The 21,163-nt window shown below is 41.6% G+C and overlaps 1 protein-coding gene across 2 annotated transcripts in view; it reads left to right on the plus strand.

Annotated features, from left to right (window-relative positions):
- Nucleotides 1–19,639, plus strand: part of ska1 (spindle and kinetochore associated complex subunit 1) — a 28,393-nt gene extending 8,754 nt beyond the window's left edge. Inside the window, exons 4-7 of one of the 2 annotated variants that reach the window (XM_063042040.1) lie at nt 7,691–7,785; nt 12,324–12,458; nt 14,215–14,384; nt 18,558–19,639. In XM_063042040.1, the coding sequence (XP_062898110.1) occupies nt 7,691–7,785; nt 12,324–12,458; nt 14,215–14,384; nt 18,558–18,706 (549 nt within the window). In that variant the 3' untranslated portion in view covers nt 18,707–19,639. The remainder of the gene's footprint in view (nt 1–7,690; nt 7,786–12,323; nt 12,459–14,214; nt 14,385–18,557) is intronic. The other variant, XM_063042039.1, reaches the window with a different exon arrangement.
- Nucleotides 19,640–21,163: the final 1,524 nt, after the last annotated feature.

The following is a 21,163-nucleotide window of genomic DNA, read 5'->3' on the forward strand; positions in this document are numbered from 1 at the left end:
GAGAGAGTAGAACTGCCCCATTTCAACAGCTTTTCCACTTTTCAAACTTCTGGCCCAGGTTTTTCTCATCACTGGATATGACGTACAACCAACAGCGATCTGACTCACAAATGTTACAAGATCACCCCTTGTATTAGTGATCAGAGAGGCACAGAGGGAATCTGTATTTACTGACAATTAACCTTTATCGTCTCAGCTAAAAGGCACATGGGTTCACAAATTTACTCCCTGTGTACACACCCATTAGAATTCCTGACCCTCCATGAACAGTCAATGAAGAGAAAAGGTATTACAATCAGACCATAAGAGCAGAATTAGGCCATTTGGCCTGTCGAGTCTATTCCGTCATTCAATCATGGCTGAACCCCCTTTTTTCCCCCTCCTCAGCCCTTCTCTCTGTAACCTTTGATGCTGTGGCCAATCAAAACCACCTTATATACACCCAACAGCTGGGCCTCCACAGCTATGTGTGATAACAAATTCACCACCCACTGGCAAAAGAAATTTCTCCACATTTCTGTTTTAAATAAACTCCCCTCTCTCCTGAGGCTGTGCCTATGGCCTATACTCCCCCACCATGGGAAACATTCTTTACACATCGACTTTGTCTAGGTCTTCCAACATTCAAAAGGTTTCAATGAGATCCCCCCAGCCCCATCTTTCTAAATTCCAGCGAGTACAGGCTGAGAGCCATCAAACATTCCTCATATAATAACCCTTTCATTCCCAAAATCATCCTTTTGAACCCTCTCAAATGCCAGAACATCTTTATTTGGATAAGGAGCCTAAAGCTGTTCACAATTCTCAAGGTGAGCTCTCACCAGTGCCTTATAAAGCTTCAGCATCACATCTGTATTCTGGGCCTCTTGCAATTAGTGCTAACATTATATTTGCTTTCCTCACTACCGACTCAACCTGCAAGTTAACCTTCAGGTTGTTCTGCACAAGGACTCCCAAGTCCCTATGTATCTTTGATGTCTGGATCTTCTCCCTGTTTAGAAAATAGTCTGTACAATTTTCTTACACCAAAGTGCATGACCATGCATTTTTCAGCATTGAATTTCATTTGCCACTTTCTTGCCCATTTTCCTAATCTGTTAAAGTCCTGCAGCCTTCCTGTTTCCTCAACACTTTGTGCCCCTCCAGCAATCTTCATATCATCTGCAAACTGGTAACAAAGCCATCTATTCCATCTTCTAATCATTGATATACAGCATAAAAAGAAGTGGTCCCAACACTAACCCCTGTGGAACACCACTAGTCACTGGCAACAGGATCCTTTTATTCCCACTCGCTGTCTCCTACCAATCAGCCAATGTTCTAAACATGTTAGTAACTTTCCTATAATACCGTGGGCTCTTAACTTGGTAAGCAGCTTAATATGTGGCACCTTCTCAAAGACCTTCTGAAAGTCCAAATATATCCCCTTTACATCCACTATATCCCCTTTATCTATCCTACTTGTAATCTCCTCAAAGAATTCCAACAGGTTCATCAGGCAAGATTTTCCCTTAAGGAAACCATGCTGGCTTTGTCTCACCAAGTGCTCCATAAACTCTTCCTTAACAATTGACGCCAACATCTTCCCAACCACTGAGGTCAGGCTATAATTTCCTTTCCCCTGCCTCCCACCTTTCTTAAAGAGTGGAATGACATTTGCAATTTTCCATTCCTCCAGAACCTTGCCAGAGTCCAATAATTCTTGGAAGATCATTACTAATGCCTCTGCAATCTCTAACTCTACCTCTTTCAGAACCCTGGGGTGCTGTTCATGTGGTCTGGGTGACTTATGCACCTTTAGGTCTTTCAACTTTTTGAGCACTTTCTCCCTTGTAATAGTAACTGCACTCACTTCTCTTGCCTCACACCCTTCAACACTTGGTACACTGCTAGTGTCTTCCACGGTGAATACTGATGTAAAATACTCATTTAGTTCATCTGCCATCTCCTTATACTCCGTTATTATTTCTCCAGCCTCATTTTCTAGCATCCTACATCCACTCTCATCTCACTTTTATTTCTTATATACTTGAAAAACCTTTTCCTATTCACTTGATATTGTTTACTAGCTTGCTTTCATATTTTATCTTTCCCCTCCTAATGCTTCTTTTAGAGCAGTTGCTCTCGGTAGGTTTTTTAAAAGCTTCCCAATCCTCTATCTTTCCACTAATTTTTGGTTTGTTGTATGCTCTCTCTTTTCCTTTTACATTAGCTTTGACTTCTCATGTCAGCCACAGTTGTACTATTTTGCCATTTGAATATTTCTTTGTTTTGGGAATACATCTAACCTGCATCTTCCTCATTTTTCCCAGAAACTTAAGCCATTGCTGCTCTGCTGTCATCCTTGCCAGCATCTACCGATTTACTTTGGTCAACTCTTCTCTCATACCATTGTAATTTCCTTTACTCCACTTAAATACTGCTACACCAGAGTTTACTTTGTCCCTATCAAATGTCAAGTTGACATCAGTGATATCGTGATCACTGCTCCTGCCATTACCAACCCAATTTTCCTAATCTACCTGCATGTTAAAGCCTCCCGTGACTATCATAACATAGCCCTCTTGACATGCCTTTTCTATTTCCTGTTGTAATCCGTGGTCCACATCCCAGCTGCTGTTTGGAAGCCTGTATATAACTGCCAATCAGGGTCCTTTGCATTTTCTTAACTCAACCCACAAGGATTCAACATCTTCTGATCCTGTCACATCTTTCTGCTGATTTGCTGCCATTCTTTATCAGCAGAGCCACGCCACCTTCTCTGCCTACCTTCCTATCTCTTCAATGCAATGTGAACCTTGGACAGTCAACTCCCAACTACAACCATCATTCATTCTGCCGTGATTCAGTGATGGCCACAACATCATACCTGAAAATCTGTAATAGTGCAACAAGATCATCCACCTTATTTCTTATACTCTGTGCATTGAGATATAACACTTTGTGTACTGTATTTGCTACGCATTTTGATTCTGCATCCCTAATGTACTGATACTCACCCTGCTGGCTGAAACTTTGTCCTATCATCTGCCTGCCCTTCCTGACAGTCTGACTGTACGCTATCTTTGCTTTTTTATCATCCGTCCTATCCTGAGTCCCTTCACTCCAGTTCCCACCCCCCTGCCAAATTAGTTTAAATCCTTCCCACAGCTCTAAGAAACCTGCTTGCAAGAATATTGGTCCCCCTCAGCAACCAATCCCATTTGTAGAGGCTATACCTCCCCCAGAAGAGATTCCGATGATCCAAGAACCTGAAGCACTGCTGCCTGCACCAGCTTCTCAGCCACACACTTATCTGCCAAATCATCCTGTTTCTACCATCACTGGCGATCCAGAAATTACTATCCTGGAGGTCCTGCTCTGTTTTCTGCCTAGCTCTCTAAATTCTCTCTTCAGGACCGCTTTGCTTTTCCTTCCTATGTCATTGGTACCAATGTGCACCACGACATCTGGCTACTCTCCCTCCCCTCCAAATGCAGTGGATGCGATCTGAGATGATCCTAACCCTGGTACCTGGCAGGCAACATACCATCCTGATGTCCCGTTCACATCCACAGAACTTCCTGTCTGTTCCTCTATCACTATCACTTCCCTCTTTTCCCTCTTTCCCTTCTGCACCATGTATGTGCTCAGTGCCGGTAATCTGGTCTCTGTGACATTCTCGTAAGAGATCATCCCCCACAACAGTATCCAAAACAGTACACTCATTATTGAGGGGGAATGGCCATTGGGGTGCTCTGCACTAACTGCCTATTCATCTTCCCGAATAAACAGGACCTTTTCAGAATGGCAGGCAGTGACTAGTTGGGTACCGCAAGGCTCAGTTCTGGGACCCCAGTTGTTTACAATATATATTAATGACTTAGACAAGGGAATTAAATGCAGCATCTCAAAGTTTGCGGATGACACGAAGCTGGGCGGCACTGTTAGCTGTGAGGAGGATGCTAAGAGGATGCAGGGTGACTTGGATAGGTTAGGTGAGTGGGCAAATTCATGGCAGATGCAATTTAATGTGGATAAATGTTGAAAGGCATGGACAGAGTGGATGTGGCAAAGTTGTTTCCCATGATGGGGGAGTCTAGTACGAGAGGGCATGACTTAAGGATTGAACGGCGCCCATTCAGAACAGAGATGTGAAGAAATTTTTTTAGCCAGAGGGTGGTGAATCTATGGAATTTGTTGCCACCGGCAGCAGTGGAGGCCAAGTCATTGGGTGTATTTAAGGCAGAGATTGATAGGTATCTGAGTAGCCGGGGTATCAAAGGTTATGGTGAAAAGTCAGGGGAGTGGGACTGAATGGGAGAATGGATTAGCTCATGATAAAATGGCAGAGCAGACTCGATGGGCCGAATGGCCGACATCTGCTCCTTTGTCTTATGGTCTTATGGTTATCCACTTTGGTGGCAAGAACAGGAAAACAGATTATTATCTGAATGGTGGCTGATTAGGAAAAGGGGAGGTGCAACGAGACCTGGGTGTCATTGTACACCAGTCATTGAAAGTGGGCATGCAGGTACAGCAGGCGGTGAAAAAGGCAAATGGTATGCTGGCATTCATAGCAAGAGGATTCGAGTACAGGAGCAGGGAGGTACTACTGCAGTTGTACAAGACCTTGGTGAGACCACACCTGCAGTATTGTGTGCAGTTTTGGTCCCCTAATCTGAGGAAAGACATTCTTGCCATTGTGGGGGTACAAAGAAGGTTCACCAGATTGATTCCTGGGATGGCAGGACTTTCATATGATGAAAGACTGGATCGACTAGGCTTATACTCTATGGAATTTAGATAATTGAGGGGGCATCTGACTGAAACGTATAAAATTCTAAAGGGATTAGACAGGCTAGATGTAGGAAGATTGTTCCCAATGTTGGGGAAGTCCAGAACGAGGGGTCACAGTTTGAGGATAAAGGGGAAGCCTTTTAGGACCGAGATGAGGAAAAACTTCTTCACACAGACAGTGGTGAATCTGTGGAATTCTCTGCCACAGGAAACAGTTGAGGCCAGTTCATTGGCTATATTTAAGAGGGAGTTAGATATGGTCCTTGTGGCTAAAGGGATCGGGGGTATGGAGAGAAGGCCAGTACAGGGTTCTGAGTTGGATGATCAGCCATGATCATACTGAATGGCAGTGCAGGCTCGAAGGGCTGAATGGCCTACTCCTGCAACTATTTTCTATGTTTCTATGTTTCCCATTCCTTCTCCTGACAGTCACCCAGCTTCCCGCATCCTGCAACAAAGGGGTGACTACTTCCCTGTAACTCCAATTGATGATCTCCTCACTCTCCTGTGCAAGCCAAAGATCATCCAGATGCCTGTTGCAGATCCCTGACACAGTCTTCAAGGAACTGCAGCTGGATGCACTTCATGCAGATGAAGTTCCCTGGGAGACTCTGGGTCTCTCAGGACTCCCAACATCTGGCACGAAGAACCCACGACGGCCATTTAAACCACACAAAGTATCCCTGACACAGTAAGAGAAAAGGGAAACTTGTCAGAAGTTTACCTGGATAACTTACCCAGAGCCAATGCCTCTTCCACGCTGTAGCCGCCTTTGAGCCAAAACCTGGCACTCCCACCCTGACTCCTTACCTGGGAAAGGAGTCTTATGCTGTCCAGGCTTTTCTCGTGGTCCAGATCTCCATGTGTCTGTGGGGTCCTCCTGATCGATGATGGCTGGTCTCTGGTTGCTGGAGAGTTATCATCATTACGTATTTGGAGCTCCTGACTCTCCGATTAGATTATCCCAGAGCAAGAATCAGTTCAGAGTTCACAAAATGGAGGGGGGGGGGGTTGGAAAGAGACAAAGACAATTGGTCAGCTCCACCTATCCCTGATTCATCCAAATCCACTAATTTGTAGAATGTACTTACTCTGACCAACGCAAATCATGATGAATTGGCATATAGGAAAGAGATGGGGAGCCTGGTGGTATGATGTCATGTCTGCAAACTGGGGGGAGGGGTGGAGATAGTGTACGTACCCTTTTTTTACATTAATGGTACAAGAGGTTGTTTCTAGGAGTAAACATCACCAGTAGTCTATCCTGATATATACCACAAAAATGCCACGGATAAGGAATCTCACCCATGACTATATCCTCGGGATTTGGCAGACTTTCTCCGACCCTCGTCAGTTTTTATCATTGCACCCTGTTCAGATGCATCATGGATTGGTATGGCCATTGCTATTCTCAAAACCATTGCGGACTAGACCCAGCTAAGCACATCATGGAAACCGGCCTCCCTTCTGGGCTCTGTCTATAATTCTTGCTGCCTTGGAAAAGTCTCCAATCTAATCAAAATTCCCACTCTATTCAGTAGTTTTCTTTTTGCCCCCCGCCCCCCCATCAGTCAGAAGATATAAAAGTCTGAAAGAGGTTCCAACATGTTTAAGGACATTTCTCAGTCCTACCTCTTCTCTCTTCCATTCCTCATTCCGACTCCCCTGTTACCCATTCTCATCTACCATTGCCTCCCTTTAATTCCCCTCCTCCTTCCATATAGTTCACTATCTTCTTTCTTTTCACCCATCATTGGACACATCATCCCCTCCTCCACCCACTCTCACCTATCTCCTGCCAGTTGTCCTCCTTTCCCTCTCACCACCACCTTATTCTGGCTTCTTTCCCCTTCCTTTCCAGTTCTGATGGAGGGTCTTGGCCCAAAATGTCAACTGCTGGTTCCTCAAAGCAGACGCTGAGTTCCTCCAGGGTTTTGTGTGTTCCTCTATGTACTGGTTATGAAATGATCTGTGTGGATGGCATGCAAGAAGAAATATTTCACTATACCTTGATACATATGACAATAATAAATTTATCAACTTATTTTGTTTACAAAATATACTGGCACAAGTATGTCAAATGTTATCATTATCCTGAGGATGAAATTTTGATTTGACCTGCTTATTCTGTGTAAGATTATTCTGCCAGTATAGCATGTTTACTAATCTTTGTAATCTTACCAGTTATGTGAATTCTTGATTTTATTGCTAAAATTGTTGCATTTTGATGGAAATTTGTTTATGGAGCATAGAATAATACAGCACAGGAACAGGCCCTTCAGCCCACAATGTTGTGCTGAACCAATTAAATTAGTCATCAAATCGCCGACAATATCCATATCCCAAACATGAGAAAATCTGCAGATGCTGGAAATCCAAGCAACACGTACAAAATGCTGGAAAAGAGTACAGTTGACATTTCGGGCTGAGACCCAGTCCCGAAATATCAATGTACTCTTTCATAGCTGCTGCCTGGTCAGCTGAGTTCTTCTAGCATTTTGTGTGTGTTGCTTCAATATCCATACCCTCCAATCTTCCTCACGTGTCTTATCTAAACATCTCTTAAAAAATCTCGAATGTATCTGCCTCTACCAGCACTTCAGGCAGTGCATTCCAGGCACCCACCACCCTGTGTAAAGGGAAAAAAAACCTATCCCTTTCATTTCCTTTGAAATGACCCTTTCTCGCCTTAATTGCATGTCTAGTATTAGACATTTCAACCCTTGGGAAAAGATACTGTCTATCTGCTATATTTATGCCTCATAATCTTATAAATCTCCATTAGATCTTCCCTCAGCCTCCACTGCTCTCGTAAAAACAACCCAAGTTTGTCCAGTTTCTCTTTAATCATTGCAATTCTGTAAATCCTTTTTTATAATTCGATTTTATTTCCAATAATTTTTTTTTCTAGGATCTGAAGAATTCAGTTCAGAAGAATTCAGAAGTAGCACATCATTTACTGGAAAATATTCCAGCTCATCTTCCCAGGAAAACTGCACAGAGTAGGTAAGTCAAAATGACCTCTACCAGGATATGTCCCAATGGTTTAAAAGATAAACTACATTGTAAACAGTGATTTTTGCTCTACATTGTAAGTTGTGATTTTAAGAGGGATCTTGGGGTCCAGGTTCATAGCCCCCTGACAATGGCTACACAGGTGTTGCATCTTGGTAGGTCAAATGTAGAGAGACAGTACACTGTTAAGTGCAAGACCCTGAACAGTTGATGAGCAGGGGGATCTTGAGATCCAAGTGGCTACATGGGTTGGTAGGGTGGTTAAGAAGGCATAAGGTATACTGGCCTTTATTGAGGCATCAAGTTCAAAAGTCAGGAAGTTATGTTGCAGCTTTATAAAACTCTAGTTAGGCTGCATCTGGAGTAGCATATAAGGTTCTGGTTGCCCCGTTATAGAAAGGGTGTCGAAGAGGTTTACCAGGATGTTGCCTAGATTAGAGGGCATGTGCTATAATGGGAGGTTGGACAAACTGAGGTTGTTTTTTCTGAAGCAGCAGAGGCTGAGGGGCAATCTGATAGAGGTTTATATCATTATCAGAGGCATAGATAGAGTAGACAGACATTATCTTTCTCCTAGAGTTGAAATGTCTAATACCAGAGGACATGCATTTTAGGTAAGGGGGGTAATTTCGGTCAAGATGGCATAAGCGAATAATGATTCCTCTGGCGACATCTTCCAGATAGCAAATGTTTCCAAGTATTTCACTACGCCTTCTGCTTGTCCTTTTTGTCTTGTGTTATGGAAACTATTTGAGCCTGTGATGTACAGTTTGAACCTTGATCAACTGGTCCAGCACTGTGCTGTGCCTGGAGAGCTGCCTCATAGAGATCAGAGACAGGGACAAATAGGTCTGAGAACGCAGGCTAACTCGTGGGTAAGGCCAGAGACGAGGTGCGGGATCATGAACAGTTCCATCTTGAAGCAGCAAAGTGAATGGAGGATGGGTCAGCAGCATGGTCATTTATGGAAGGACTGAGTTTGTGTGGCTGCTCTCCTTGTCCGCAGATGAAAGGACATTTCCCATGTTCTGAGGTTTGTGATTATTGGACTGTACATTATAATGATTTCCTTCAGTTTTTCAGTGCTTTCTTTCTTGTGGTTGATTGGTAGATGATCTCATAACTTTTTTTGCATGTAAGGGGTTGGGTTGGGAGCTTTGTGCAACTGTTGCTGTTCGTTTCTATGAGTGAGGTGGGTCGGGGATTGTTATGTGTAGGGGGTTGTTATTGTGGCTGTTTTTTTTCTGCAGGCAAGTGGGGGATTTTGGGGTCTGTGAGTTTTGTTTTTTCCCACTGGGGGGGAGTTAATGTCATTCCTTTCATCAACACCCATGGTCTTTCTGTATTTAATGGCCATCTGGCGTGGACAAATATCAGAGGTGTATGTATTACACATACATACTTTGACAATAAAATGAACGTTTGAAACTTTGATTTCAAAGGAGACATGAGCAGCAGTTTTTTTACACAGTAGTGGGTGCCTGGAATGTGCTGCTTGGAGTGACAGAAAATGGAAGGATATGGACATTGAGTAGGCAGAAGGGATGGCCTTTTGATGGAGGTGAGAGGGAAATCAGCCATGATGGAATGGTGGAGTGGCGTAATTATTCTCCTCTGTCTTGTGGTCTTATTTCTCCATCCTTTTGGAAGGAATTGCCTGAAAATATTGGATGGTTAAAACCTGTAACCCAAACTAGTATACACTGATTGTATATTTATGATCTTCTACTGCTGTAGCCCATCCTATTGAAGTTTTGACATGTGCGTTCAGTAATGCTCTTCTGCACACCACTATTGTAGCATTTGGTTATTTGAGTTACTGTTGCCTTCCTGTCAGCTTGAACCAGTTTGACCACCCTCCTCTAACCTCTCTCATTAACAAGGTATTTCCACCCTCAGAACTGCCGCTCACTGTTTCTCACGCCATTCTTTGTAAAACTTTAGAGACTGTTGTGCATGAAAATCCCAGGAGATCAGCAGTTTCTGAGATACTCAAACCACCCTGTCTGGCACAAACAACCATTCCACGGTCAAGGTCATTAAGATCGCATTTTTTTTCATCCTTCTGATGTTTGGTCTGAACAACAATTGAAACTCTTGACCATGTCTGCAAGGCAAGCTTCTATGTACGGTATTGAGTTGCTGCTGCTTGATTGTCTGATTAGATATTTGCATTAGCGAGCAGGTGTACCTAATAAAGTGGCCACTGAGTGTATGTTCTCTACCAATCGTGATGTAATCTCTTGTTGAGGTTTAAAATGCTCCCCTTGTCACTCTGACTTACCGGCCTGTAACTATCTGACAGTATAGAATTCCCTTGCTTTTTAAATCATATCGAATCCTAGACAACATTTACTCCGCACTCAGCATCACTGAAACAAATTATATAGTTGATGTTGTTACCCTTACTGTGCAGAAATAAACCTAGAATACTGACTAAGTTACAAACATAGGAGATTCTGCAGATGCTGGACATTCAGAAGAACAGACACAGGATGTCAGAGGCCAGGCAGAAGAATAAAGAGTGGACATTTCGGGCTGAGGTCCATCAGGATTGCAAAGGAAGGGGGAAGAAGCCAGAATAAGAACATGGGGTGAGGGGAAGGAGTAGAAGCTAGAAGGTGATAGGTGAGTTGAAGAGGAAGGTAAGCGGGTTGGAGAGGGGGTTGTAGTAAGAAGCTAGGAGGTGATTGATAGGTGGAAAGGGGCTGATGAAGAAGGAATCTGGTAGGAGAGGGGAGTGGACCACGGGAGAAAGGGAAGGAGGAGGGGCATCAGAGTTGCCCCGGAATGGGCATCACAAGCCCTTTCACCAGAGGTGCTACCACTCCCTGGGCACACCATACACCAAAGTTTAGGGGATCTTTAAACTATTATACTTTCACAAAAACCCAGTAATTAGCTGATTTACTGATATTAACTTCAGGAAAGGAAATCTGTTATCCTTGGCTGTGACTAAGCTTTTGCCTCTGAATTGGCCCAGCAAACTACCAAGATAATAATGTAGGATCAACAATAAATGCTGGATTTTTTCAGGAGGAAAATTGCACGAAATAAATATTTCAGTAAAACAATAGGTTCTCAGTTCTGACTAGATGAGACAGAAGGATGCAAACTCCAGTGATCTACTTGCTGATCAACTACAAAACAGTGTTTATTAGGACAGAACAGGGCAAGCATTAAAATACTTATCTAGTTGTGCATGGCCCCCTCCTATTGCATCACTCCTCCCATTCTGCTCAAGCCTGTTGATGAAGCCTCAAAGAATTACTTTTAGACCCTTTCCACTATATGAAATGCTGCTGTAAGTGGACTAATACACAGCACCATCTGAAACCACCGAATTAGAACTAATCATCACTTGTCACCACTCTTCATGAGTTCCTCCCCTGCGTTCACCACATTCCCCCAGCTGTTCCCACCGTATTGCATCTCATGGTGTATCCCCCATAGCAGTAATCAAAGCTCCTGCAGTCAGTTCTGCTACATTCAAGGCCACAGTGGTGGTGAGACATTTGACAGACATAAAGATTAACCCTTTACAATACAATAATTTTAGCTGGAAATATTTAATGGTACAAAAGATCCCCAAAGGAAAATGTTAGAGGAAAAAATGTTTAGTTTTTAAATGTGTAGTTTTTTTTGGGAGAAACTAACAATCATTTGGTAGATACCCATCTCCCTGCAGTTAAAATTTGAACGCTGGGCTCCAAGGAGCAAGTAGTTCTATCGTTTTCAGCCAAGTTGCTTCCTGTGTGTTCTAATCAAGAGTAGCAGAGATTGGATAATTTGTGCCCCATCTTTACTGAATATTTCAAACAAAGATACTTAAATTGAAAACTAAGAAATTAGATATTGAGCTTGTTACAGTTCCTGCTGTCACGGGAAAGCAACCTCCATCTTCAAAGACAGCCACAAATCAGGCCATGCTCTCTTCTTGCTGTTGCCATCAGGAAGAAGATACAGGAACCTTGGGTTCCATGTCACCAGGTTCAGGAACAATTATTACCCCGCCACCATCAGGCTTCTAAACCATCTTGGGTAACTTCGCTCACCTCAACACTGAACTGATTCCACAACCTATGGCCTCACTTTCAAGGACTTTCATCTCATGTTCTCAATACTTATTGCTTACCTAGTTATTTATTTTTTATATATGAACAGTTTGCTGTCTGTTGCACATGAGTTGTTTGTCCATCTTGAATGTGGTTTATCATTCATTCTATTGTGTTTCTTTGTATTGACTGTGAATGCCCACAAGAAAATGAATCTCAGGGTTACATATGATGACATATATGTACTTTGTTAATAAATTTACTTTGAACTTTGAAAAGTCATTCTGTAAACAGTTTCTTGGTAAATGAAGGGAAATTAATAATTGTAAACATACATCTGGATAGTTAAATATTTCATTGTCATGTGATGTTTATCAAATTTAAACACTTAAAAATATGGACCCTAAATCCATGAAGATTGGTCTTTTATATGATTTCTGTTTAATAATGGCTATATAATTTGTGTATTTCCAGTACAGCAGATCCAAAAGATGAAAAGATTGGAGGGAATCCTGTTCAACCTGAGCCTGCAAAGAAATCTGTCAAGTCTAAATATTTTGTTCGTGAAATAGAGTACCTCTTAATGGAGGAATTTAACCATGTTCCTGGGTGAGTTTCTGAATGTTTCTGGCCTTCAACAGATTTTCAGTAGGATTTCTTTAGAACCCCGAGAATTACACAAAATGTGTAGTACACCTTTGCACAGTCTTTGCGCACCTGGTGACTTCAAGGTAGTTTCTGTTTGCTTTTCATGCATACATTTGGTATCTTTCTGTGGTGATGTCGGTGGAGGCTACTCTCTTTCTCTGGAGATGTGATGGAGAATTCATTTATGGCAGCTGCAGGAATTCAAATTCAAGCCATTAAATTTGAGTGCTGGTTGACCACAAAACAACCATAATTTAAAACTTATGTGTATCCCATTTCAGAGAATGAAATCTCCCATCCTTACTCAGTTTGGTCTAGGCATGAATTTCATTGTATTTAGAGATGCAGCACGGTAACAGGCTCTTCCATCCCAATGAGTACACGCTGCTAAATTCAGACCCTCTAATGTGGTTGGCATCTAACTGCCCTCTGAAGAGGTCTGGCATGCCATCCAATTCAGGTTCCAATTAGGGAAAGCCAATTGGCTGAAACAGGTTTCAATCGTTCAGACTTGGAAATGTCAGAAACAGCTGGGAGTGAAAGTGAAACAGATTTACAATTCAACAAGTTAGGAAAGAATTTGAAGGTATCAGCAGTTACCTTGAGTGTTACAATGAAAATGAAGATTTGGAGGGTGTAATCATCAAAAGCATTGTATGAAGGCGGTCCATTATCTACATGAGGTGTCCAAGCTGATTCTGTTCATTTACAGTCATTCAAAAGAAAGTGTACACTGGATAAATTCCTCTGTAGATAACTATTAGGAACTAATACACAGTTTTATAGTACTGTAATAGTATTGATAGTGTTCTAATTTGTTCTGTATTTCATTTAAATACGTAATTTGTTACTCAGTTAAATGGTAGTTTGTGGTTTTATACCTTTTTAACTATTTCCGTGAAACTTTGGATATTTGGAGCAGCCACTTAATTGAGCCAAAATATACTGGTGCTGATGTATCCCAACTAACCAGAGTACACTGTATTTCTTCTCTGAGGGCAGTGAATCTCTGGAATCCTCTGCCTCCAAGGCTGACAGAGGTCAGACTATTAGAATAATTTAAGATGGAGGTTGATAAGTATTTGACAGATATTTGGGCTGTACTCTACCTTGTGTTAGTGAATAAGGAAGGGTGAGAGTGGAAGCTATCTGGGGGAGCCCTTTGGGAGCAGTCAAGGTAGAAAAAGATATGGATGGTCTTGGGATTAAGGCCTTAAATTGGGGAAGAGCTGATTTCAGTGGGACCTGGAGAAAGTTGATAAGATGGGCCTGGAGAAAGTTGGTTGGGAGCAGCTGTAGAGGAGAAAATGGTGTCTTTCGAAAAGCCAGTTCTGTATCCAGTTGGCTGTATCCCATGTGATGAAACCTATCAGACCAGCCTACCATATGGGACCTCAATCTAAAATCTTTCTTAATGTTCTTAGTTTAAATCATTAAAAGACTGTAGAGTGAGATTGTGTTTAACCAACCAGTAACTATAGCCACCACTTACCCTGTCCACACTGCACCAGAATATATGGATCCTGGACTGGCTTCTACAGCCACTTAAGGACCCACCAATAGACAACCCCTTAGGAGAACATCATACTTCACTACTACTAACTGACTGACACTTGTGCTAGAAAAGGCATTAAACAATCTTGAATCTTTTAAAATCCATTTTTTATTATTTGGATTAGATATTAAGTTGATCTTTTAAAAATATTTTTGTATTTAGGTACATGAAAGGCCGTATGACCTACGATCAAATTAATGCTGTCATCGATGAGCTTAACACCGCTGTAAAAGCGAAGTACAAGATCTTAAACCAGCCATTGAAATCCATGTCTAACATCACTCGTAACCAGTACAATACTTTCAAAGAACAGGAAACCAAGGAAACCAAAGGTACAAAAAATTGTACAGTAATAACTATCAAGCTATGGTTTCTCAATTTTTAAAGTATGAAACATTTGATTACATGAAAGTGTAATGTTAAAAAGATTAAGTCTTTATTGCATAATTCCCACATAATCTAGAATCTTCTGAAATTTAATCAGAAACTTGAGCACACAGGCTAATGTGCAGATTTAATTTATATGATGCTATTCCTGATGTAATAACTTATTATCTACTGAGTTTATTCAGATTAGCGTAATTCCTTTACATTATCTTAACAATTTCATTCTTGTTCCACACGGCCATAAGATATAGGAACAGAATTAGGCCATTCAGCCCATCAAGTCTGCTCCACCATTCCAGCGTGGCTGATTTATTATCCCTCTCAACTCCATTCTCCTGCCATCTCCCTGTAACCTATGATACCATAATTAGCCAAGAACCTATCAACTTCCACTTTAAATATGCTCAACAACTAGGCCCCCTAGTTCACTACCCTCTGGCTAAAGAAATTCCTCCGCACCTCTGTTCTAAGTGGATGTTCCTCTACTCTGCCTTCTGGGCCTAGACTCTCCCACTATAGGAAACATCCTCTCCACATTCACTCTATCTAGGCTTTTCAATATTCCATAGGTTTCAATAGCATCCTCCCTCATTCCGCTAAATTCCACCAGTACAGGCCCAGAGCCATCAAACTGTCCTCATACATTAACTCTTTCATTCACGTGAGGCTCCTCTGGACTCATTCATTCGTTCTTAGATAAGTGGCCCAAAACTGCTCACAATACTCCAAGTGTGGTCTGACCAATGTCTTACGAAGTGTTAGCATTACATCCTGTAACCTCTATTCAACCAATAACATAACCTTGCGGAACAATCTTTTCTACAATTTTAAAAAGTGGATGCACAACATCTAGTGGTCTTCCTGTTTGAAAAGTTCCCTCCAAGTACCTTAGCAATGTGCCTTTAATAAAAAAAAAACACAAGAGATTGCTTATAGTTTTCTGAATCTGACTTTTAAAAATGGGCACTACAGTTGCAACTGTATACTTGACCTGAGCCCTTACTGTTGGATGTTAAGTTGATGGGCTTTGAGAAGAATGTTGTTGGGTTTGGATTGGAGTGCGCCAGCTGGCTGGATGGTATGTATGCCAAATCCTGGGACAGGTGCTGGATGTACTGCCATCTAGTGAGAACAGAAAGGAACTGAGGTGGGAGGCAGCCCTGAAGTGGACAGCTATATAGAAGAATGTTCTGGAACAGGGGTTCCCAACCTTTTTATGCCATGGAGCCTTACTATTAACCTAGGGATCTGTGGAGCCCAGGTTGGGAACCACTGTTCTGAGATCAGTATCCTGAGAGCAGTAACTGCAGCAAAGCCTACAGAAAGCTTCTGAGCTGAGAGAATTGAGCAACTGTCCTTGCCAGTAGAGCTGGCTACTTGACCAGAACCTAGTATCTTATTTGGGATGTGTATCAGAAACATTTTGAAATGGGTTTCGATTGGTTATGGTTACCATGGGTTCAGGTTAAGTTTGCTATTATGCATGAAGAGATCTCTAACAGGGGTGCCATAAAGATAAACTTTTCCTCAGAATGCAAGACTAGTAGTGATGATATGAAGCACTGAATGTTCTCTTCTGTTGCTACTCAACCTCCAGCCTGGCAGATTTCCTGTGCATTACCTTCAATGCTACTATATCCTTCCTTAATAAGTGGGCATGGTATTCCAGGTGGTGGCTTCATCAGTGACCCATACAACCAACAAAAGCTCCCTACTTTTTAAACTTCAGCTCCTTTGTAATCAAGGCCAGAATTCCGTTTGCCGATTTTCCACACAGAACAAACTGCCGGAAGCTCAGATTGAGATTCATTTATTTATCACATGTACGTCGAAACATACAGTGAAATGCATCATTTACATTAACAACCAACACAACTTAAATGACCCTACACATTCCAGCGCCAACAATTTAGGTACAATTACACTGTTTTAACTGCAATATGTGTACAATTACAGCATTTAAAAGACATCTGGACAGGTAAATGGATAGGAATAGAGGAATTTGGCCCACACTGGTTAATGGGAGTAGCTTAGGGAAGTACTAAGCTACGAAGTTGGCTAGGGCAAGTTAGACCAAAAAGCCTGTTTCTGCACTGTATAACTTCGTAACTATATATCACTCTACATATACCTGCCCTACAGAATTTATGAAAATATAAGTTTTTGCAGATCCTGCTGTCTCTGACTCCTAGCACAGTTTTTGCAAAAAAAAAATCCTTTGGTACTTCATCCCTATGTAATCATTCCTTTGTGTTTTTTGTCTATCAATGACTTTTTTCCTGGAAGTAATTTGTTTCTAAGCATTTTACAAAAGATATTTACTAAAGATTGGAGGAAAGTATAGGGGGTGTGTTGGGGCAAGTTCTTTACACAGTGGTGGGTGTGTGGAATGCCCCACCCAGGTGGTATTAGAGGCAGATACATTAGGAGCATTTAAGAGACTCTTAGATAAGTACATGGATGAATACAAAAATGAAGGGCTGTGTAGGAGGGAAGGGTGTTCTCTTTGGAGCGAAGAGGAATGAGGGGCAACTTGACAGAGGTGTATAATAGGATAAGCGGCATGGATATAGTGGACAACCAGCATCTTTTTTTCCCAGGGTGGAAAATGGAAATGGCTCAGGGGACTTGGCTGGTGGCGTAGTGGCATCAGTGTTGGACTTGGGACGAAAGGTCCCGAGTTCAAATCCAGCCGGCTCCCCTGCACGCTTTCCATCCATGCTGCTGTAACTTGTTTCGTACGCGGTTCCCCAGTACGTCAGAGAGGCGTGGAGGGAAATCGTACGCGAACCGGAGAAACTCCGGATGCAGCATATCTTTCCTTTCCTTTTATACAAGCAGTATGATTTATGGAGATTGGAGGAAAGTGTGGAGGAGGAAAGATGAGAAGTACTTTTTTTTTAAACACTGTGTGCTGCCAGGTGTGGTGATTGAGGCAGACGCATTAGGGGCATTTAAGAAACTCTTAGGTACATGGATGATAGAAAAATGGAAGGCTTTGGGGGAGAGAAGGGTTAGATTGATCTTAGAGTAGATTAAAAGGTCAGCACAACATCCTGTGTGCTAATGTTCTATAGTTATCAAAGTCTTAGAAAATGAGGGAATTCCTTTTACACTTCAGCTAGTGTTGAAACAAAGATTGCAGTTTGAGAAGTCCAAAAATTCAAGTACTTTAATTGAATCTTTAAGCTTGCATCCAATTCCTAGTTTCCTTCAGTTGGAATTGGATTTCTCAGCCAGCAACACAGTGAATTGCCAAATGATAACAGGCCTGAAATTCTATACAGAAGCTGTAATCACCCAAACTAAAGAGCTACAAATTGAGCTAAACTAACACACGGGTATGCTGAAAAAATAATCTGATGTTTTAAAATCTAAATTGATTTAATGTTATGTTTGAAATTTGTCCAGGCTATTGCTGAGGTAGGCTTTTAACTGACAAGACAAATAAGACCATAAGACATTGGAGCAGAATTAGGCCCATCATCTGCTCTGCCATTCCAATATGGTTGATTCATTATCCCTCACAATCCTGTTCTCCTGCCTTCTCCCCATAGCCTTTGATGTCTTTATTAATCAAGAATCTATCAACCTCCACTTTAAATATACCCGCAATGAGGTCCATAGAGTTACTACCCTCTGGCTAAAGAAATTCTTTCTCATCTCTGTTCTAAATGAAATTCATCTCAGTCTATTTTGAAGCTGTGCACTCTGATCCTAAACTTCCTGCTATAGGAAACATCCGCTGTATCTAGGTGTTTCAATATTCAATAGGCTACAATGAGATCCCCCTTCATCCGTCTAAACTCCACAAATACAGCGTTGGAATCATGAAACTCTTCTCATACATCATCAAATAATGTATAGTGCTCCGGTAAAAGGTCTTTAAGATGCTGCTGAATGCTTGGTTGCCAACTACACCAATTTCATTTAACACTCTCAAAAGCTGGAGGATCTCAGAAGGTCAGACAGCATCTATGGAGAGGAAAAGTCATTTGACATTTCCAACCAAGACCCTCTATCAGGATACAGTAGATAGAATCTGTTTCTGTTTCATTTATTGATTTCTATTCTTTCACAAGAACCAAAGGTTATCTAATTTTTTTTTCCTTTTATAGGTCAGTGTTTCTTTGTAGAAGCTGATATAAAGGACTTCACGCGTCTTAAAGTTGACAAAAAACTTAATGGAATCTTCAATATTCTGCGGCATTGTCACCGAATACGGGAAGTCCGGGGCAATCACCTTGTGCGTTATGTGCTACTTTAAGAGGATTGTGAATTACTTTGGTATATTTTTGTGCATATGAATGCTGAAAATTAAAGGAACAATTTGGTAGTCATATTGCAGTAAGGAAAATTATTGGTTTTATTTTAGTTTCTCTGTCGCTAAGTGATTTTCTGCTAAGAAATGATCTCTACCAGTACTGAAGAAATGTCTAAAGATATTTTAAATGGTTAGATCTTTCCCTTTAACCACTCCCCTTGTAATATCCTGATATCATACATCACTTTAATAGCTTTACACACACTTCGATCTGTGTATCCAAAATGAAATGAAACGGCTTTCTCCTGGTCCGTTATAATTAAAGATAGCATTTGTAGTAGCTGATGCAAGTTCATGAAATGCAATGGAAAAATGAGATAAGCCTCAAACCTCTCTGTAGAGGTAGGCAAAGCTTCACAGATCAATCATGAATACAATTTCCTCACATCCCTTGGATTTATTATATATTTAAATAAATAATGCAAATTTCAGTTGCTATCTCTGCATAACAGCACACGAGAAAGTGAAAAGATGTTAAATAATAAAAGATTAAAAGAAAAGATTATCTGCATCGACATACAGAGAAATGTGTTGTTTGCTTCAATGACTAACACAGTTGGAGGATTCTGCTGGCCAGCCTGCAATTGTCGCCACACTTCCGACACCAACACAGCATGCCCATAAGTTACTACTAATCCTAACCCATACAGCTTTGGAGTGTGGGAGGTAACCCGAGCACCTGGAGAAAACCCAAGTGGTCAAGGGAAAAATGTACAAACTCCTTGCAGACATCAGCAAGGATTGAACTCTAATCGCTGGTGCTGCAGAGTGTTGTGCTAACTGTCCTATAAAATGTCAAGTTTGGGTGAGGTCAGCTTTGTCAAATCACCAAGCCAATAGGCATAGGCCTTTTTATAAATAAATACATGCAATAAGGTTTCCAGGTATTCATTATTTTTAATGCAGTTTGAGGAATTAGTTTCTGATTCTATTAGAGTCAGTGAGAATTATAGACCAAACATATTCAGTCATGTCGTAAGCTCTGTAAAACATTTAAAATACAGCTTAAGTTGTTTTCTTTCCCTTTTCTGATGTGTTAAGTTAATACTTCAGTGTGATTCATTACTGACCTGTGGTTGCAAGAACCTGAACCACAGCCCTCCAATGCTTCCCATCCATGTACTTATCCATGACAGAAGAGGGTGCATACTTCTAAGGTGACTGGAGAAAAGTATAGGAGAGATGTCAGAAGTAAGTTTTTGACACACGCAATGGTGGGTGCATGGATGGTAAAAAGAAAAAATGATGGGCTATGTAGGGAGGAGTAGGTCGAAGGGCCTGTATTGAGCTGTTATGTTCTATGTTCTAATTGCAATTGTACCTGCATCGACCACTTTGGCTGAAAGCTTGTACCACACTTTCAGCACCCTCTGAATGAAGTTGTTCTCCATCATGTTCCTCTTGGACATTTCACCCTTACACCTAACCAGGGCAGAACAGCAGCAGAGTTACAGGGCAGGGGAGAAAAATTCATGTGCACGAGGTGCTATTTAAAATGAGAATTGCAAATGGTTTATTATTGTCACAGTGCAAAACTTGTCTTGTATAACGTCCATACAGATTCTGTTCATACAGGTACAAAGACTTGGATGGTTCAGGGGCAGGAATGGTTACTTCGAGTGCCAGGCTATAGATGTTTCAGAAAGGACAGGCAGGGAGGCAAAAAAGGTGGGTGTGTGGCACTGCTGATCTCACGGCTGCAGAAAAGGAGGAAGTCATGGAGGGATTGTCTACTGAGTTTCTGTGGGTGGAAGTAACAAACAGGAAGGAGTCAATAACTCTACTGGGTGTTTTTTATAGACCATCCAATAGTAAGACGGACATAGAGGAGCAGACAGGGAGACAGATTCTGGACAGGTGTAATTATAACTGGATTGTCGTGGTGGGAGATTTCAATTTCCCAAATACTGATTGGCATCTCCCTAGAGCAAGGTGTTTAGATGGGGTGGAGTTTGTTAGGTGTGTTCAGGAAGGTTTTCTGACGCAATATGTAGATAAGCCTACAAGAGGAGAGGCTGTACTTGATCTGGTATTGGGAAATGAACCTGGTCAGGTGTCGGGTCTCTCAGTGGGAGAATATTTTGGAGATAGTGATCACAATTCTATCTCCTTTACCATGATATTGGAGAGGGATAGGAACAGACAAGTTAGGAAAGCGCTTTATTGGAGTAAGGGGAAATATGAAGCTATTAGGCAAGAACTTGGAAACATAATTTGGGAATGGACGTTCTCAGAGAAATGTACGGCTGAAATGTGGCAAATGTTCATGTTGGTATTTGCATGGCATTCTGCACAGGTACGTTCTAATGAGACAGGGAAAGGATGGTAGGATATAGGAACCGTGGTATACAAAGGCTGTTGAAAATCTAGTCAAGAAGGAAAGAAAAGCTTACGAAAACT

This window comes from Mobula hypostoma, chromosome 3 (genome assembly GCF_963921235.1).
Source record: "Mobula hypostoma chromosome 3, sMobHyp1.1, whole genome shotgun sequence".
Classification (NCBI taxonomy): Eukaryota; Metazoa; Chordata; class Chondrichthyes; order Myliobatiformes; family Myliobatidae; genus Mobula; species Mobula hypostoma.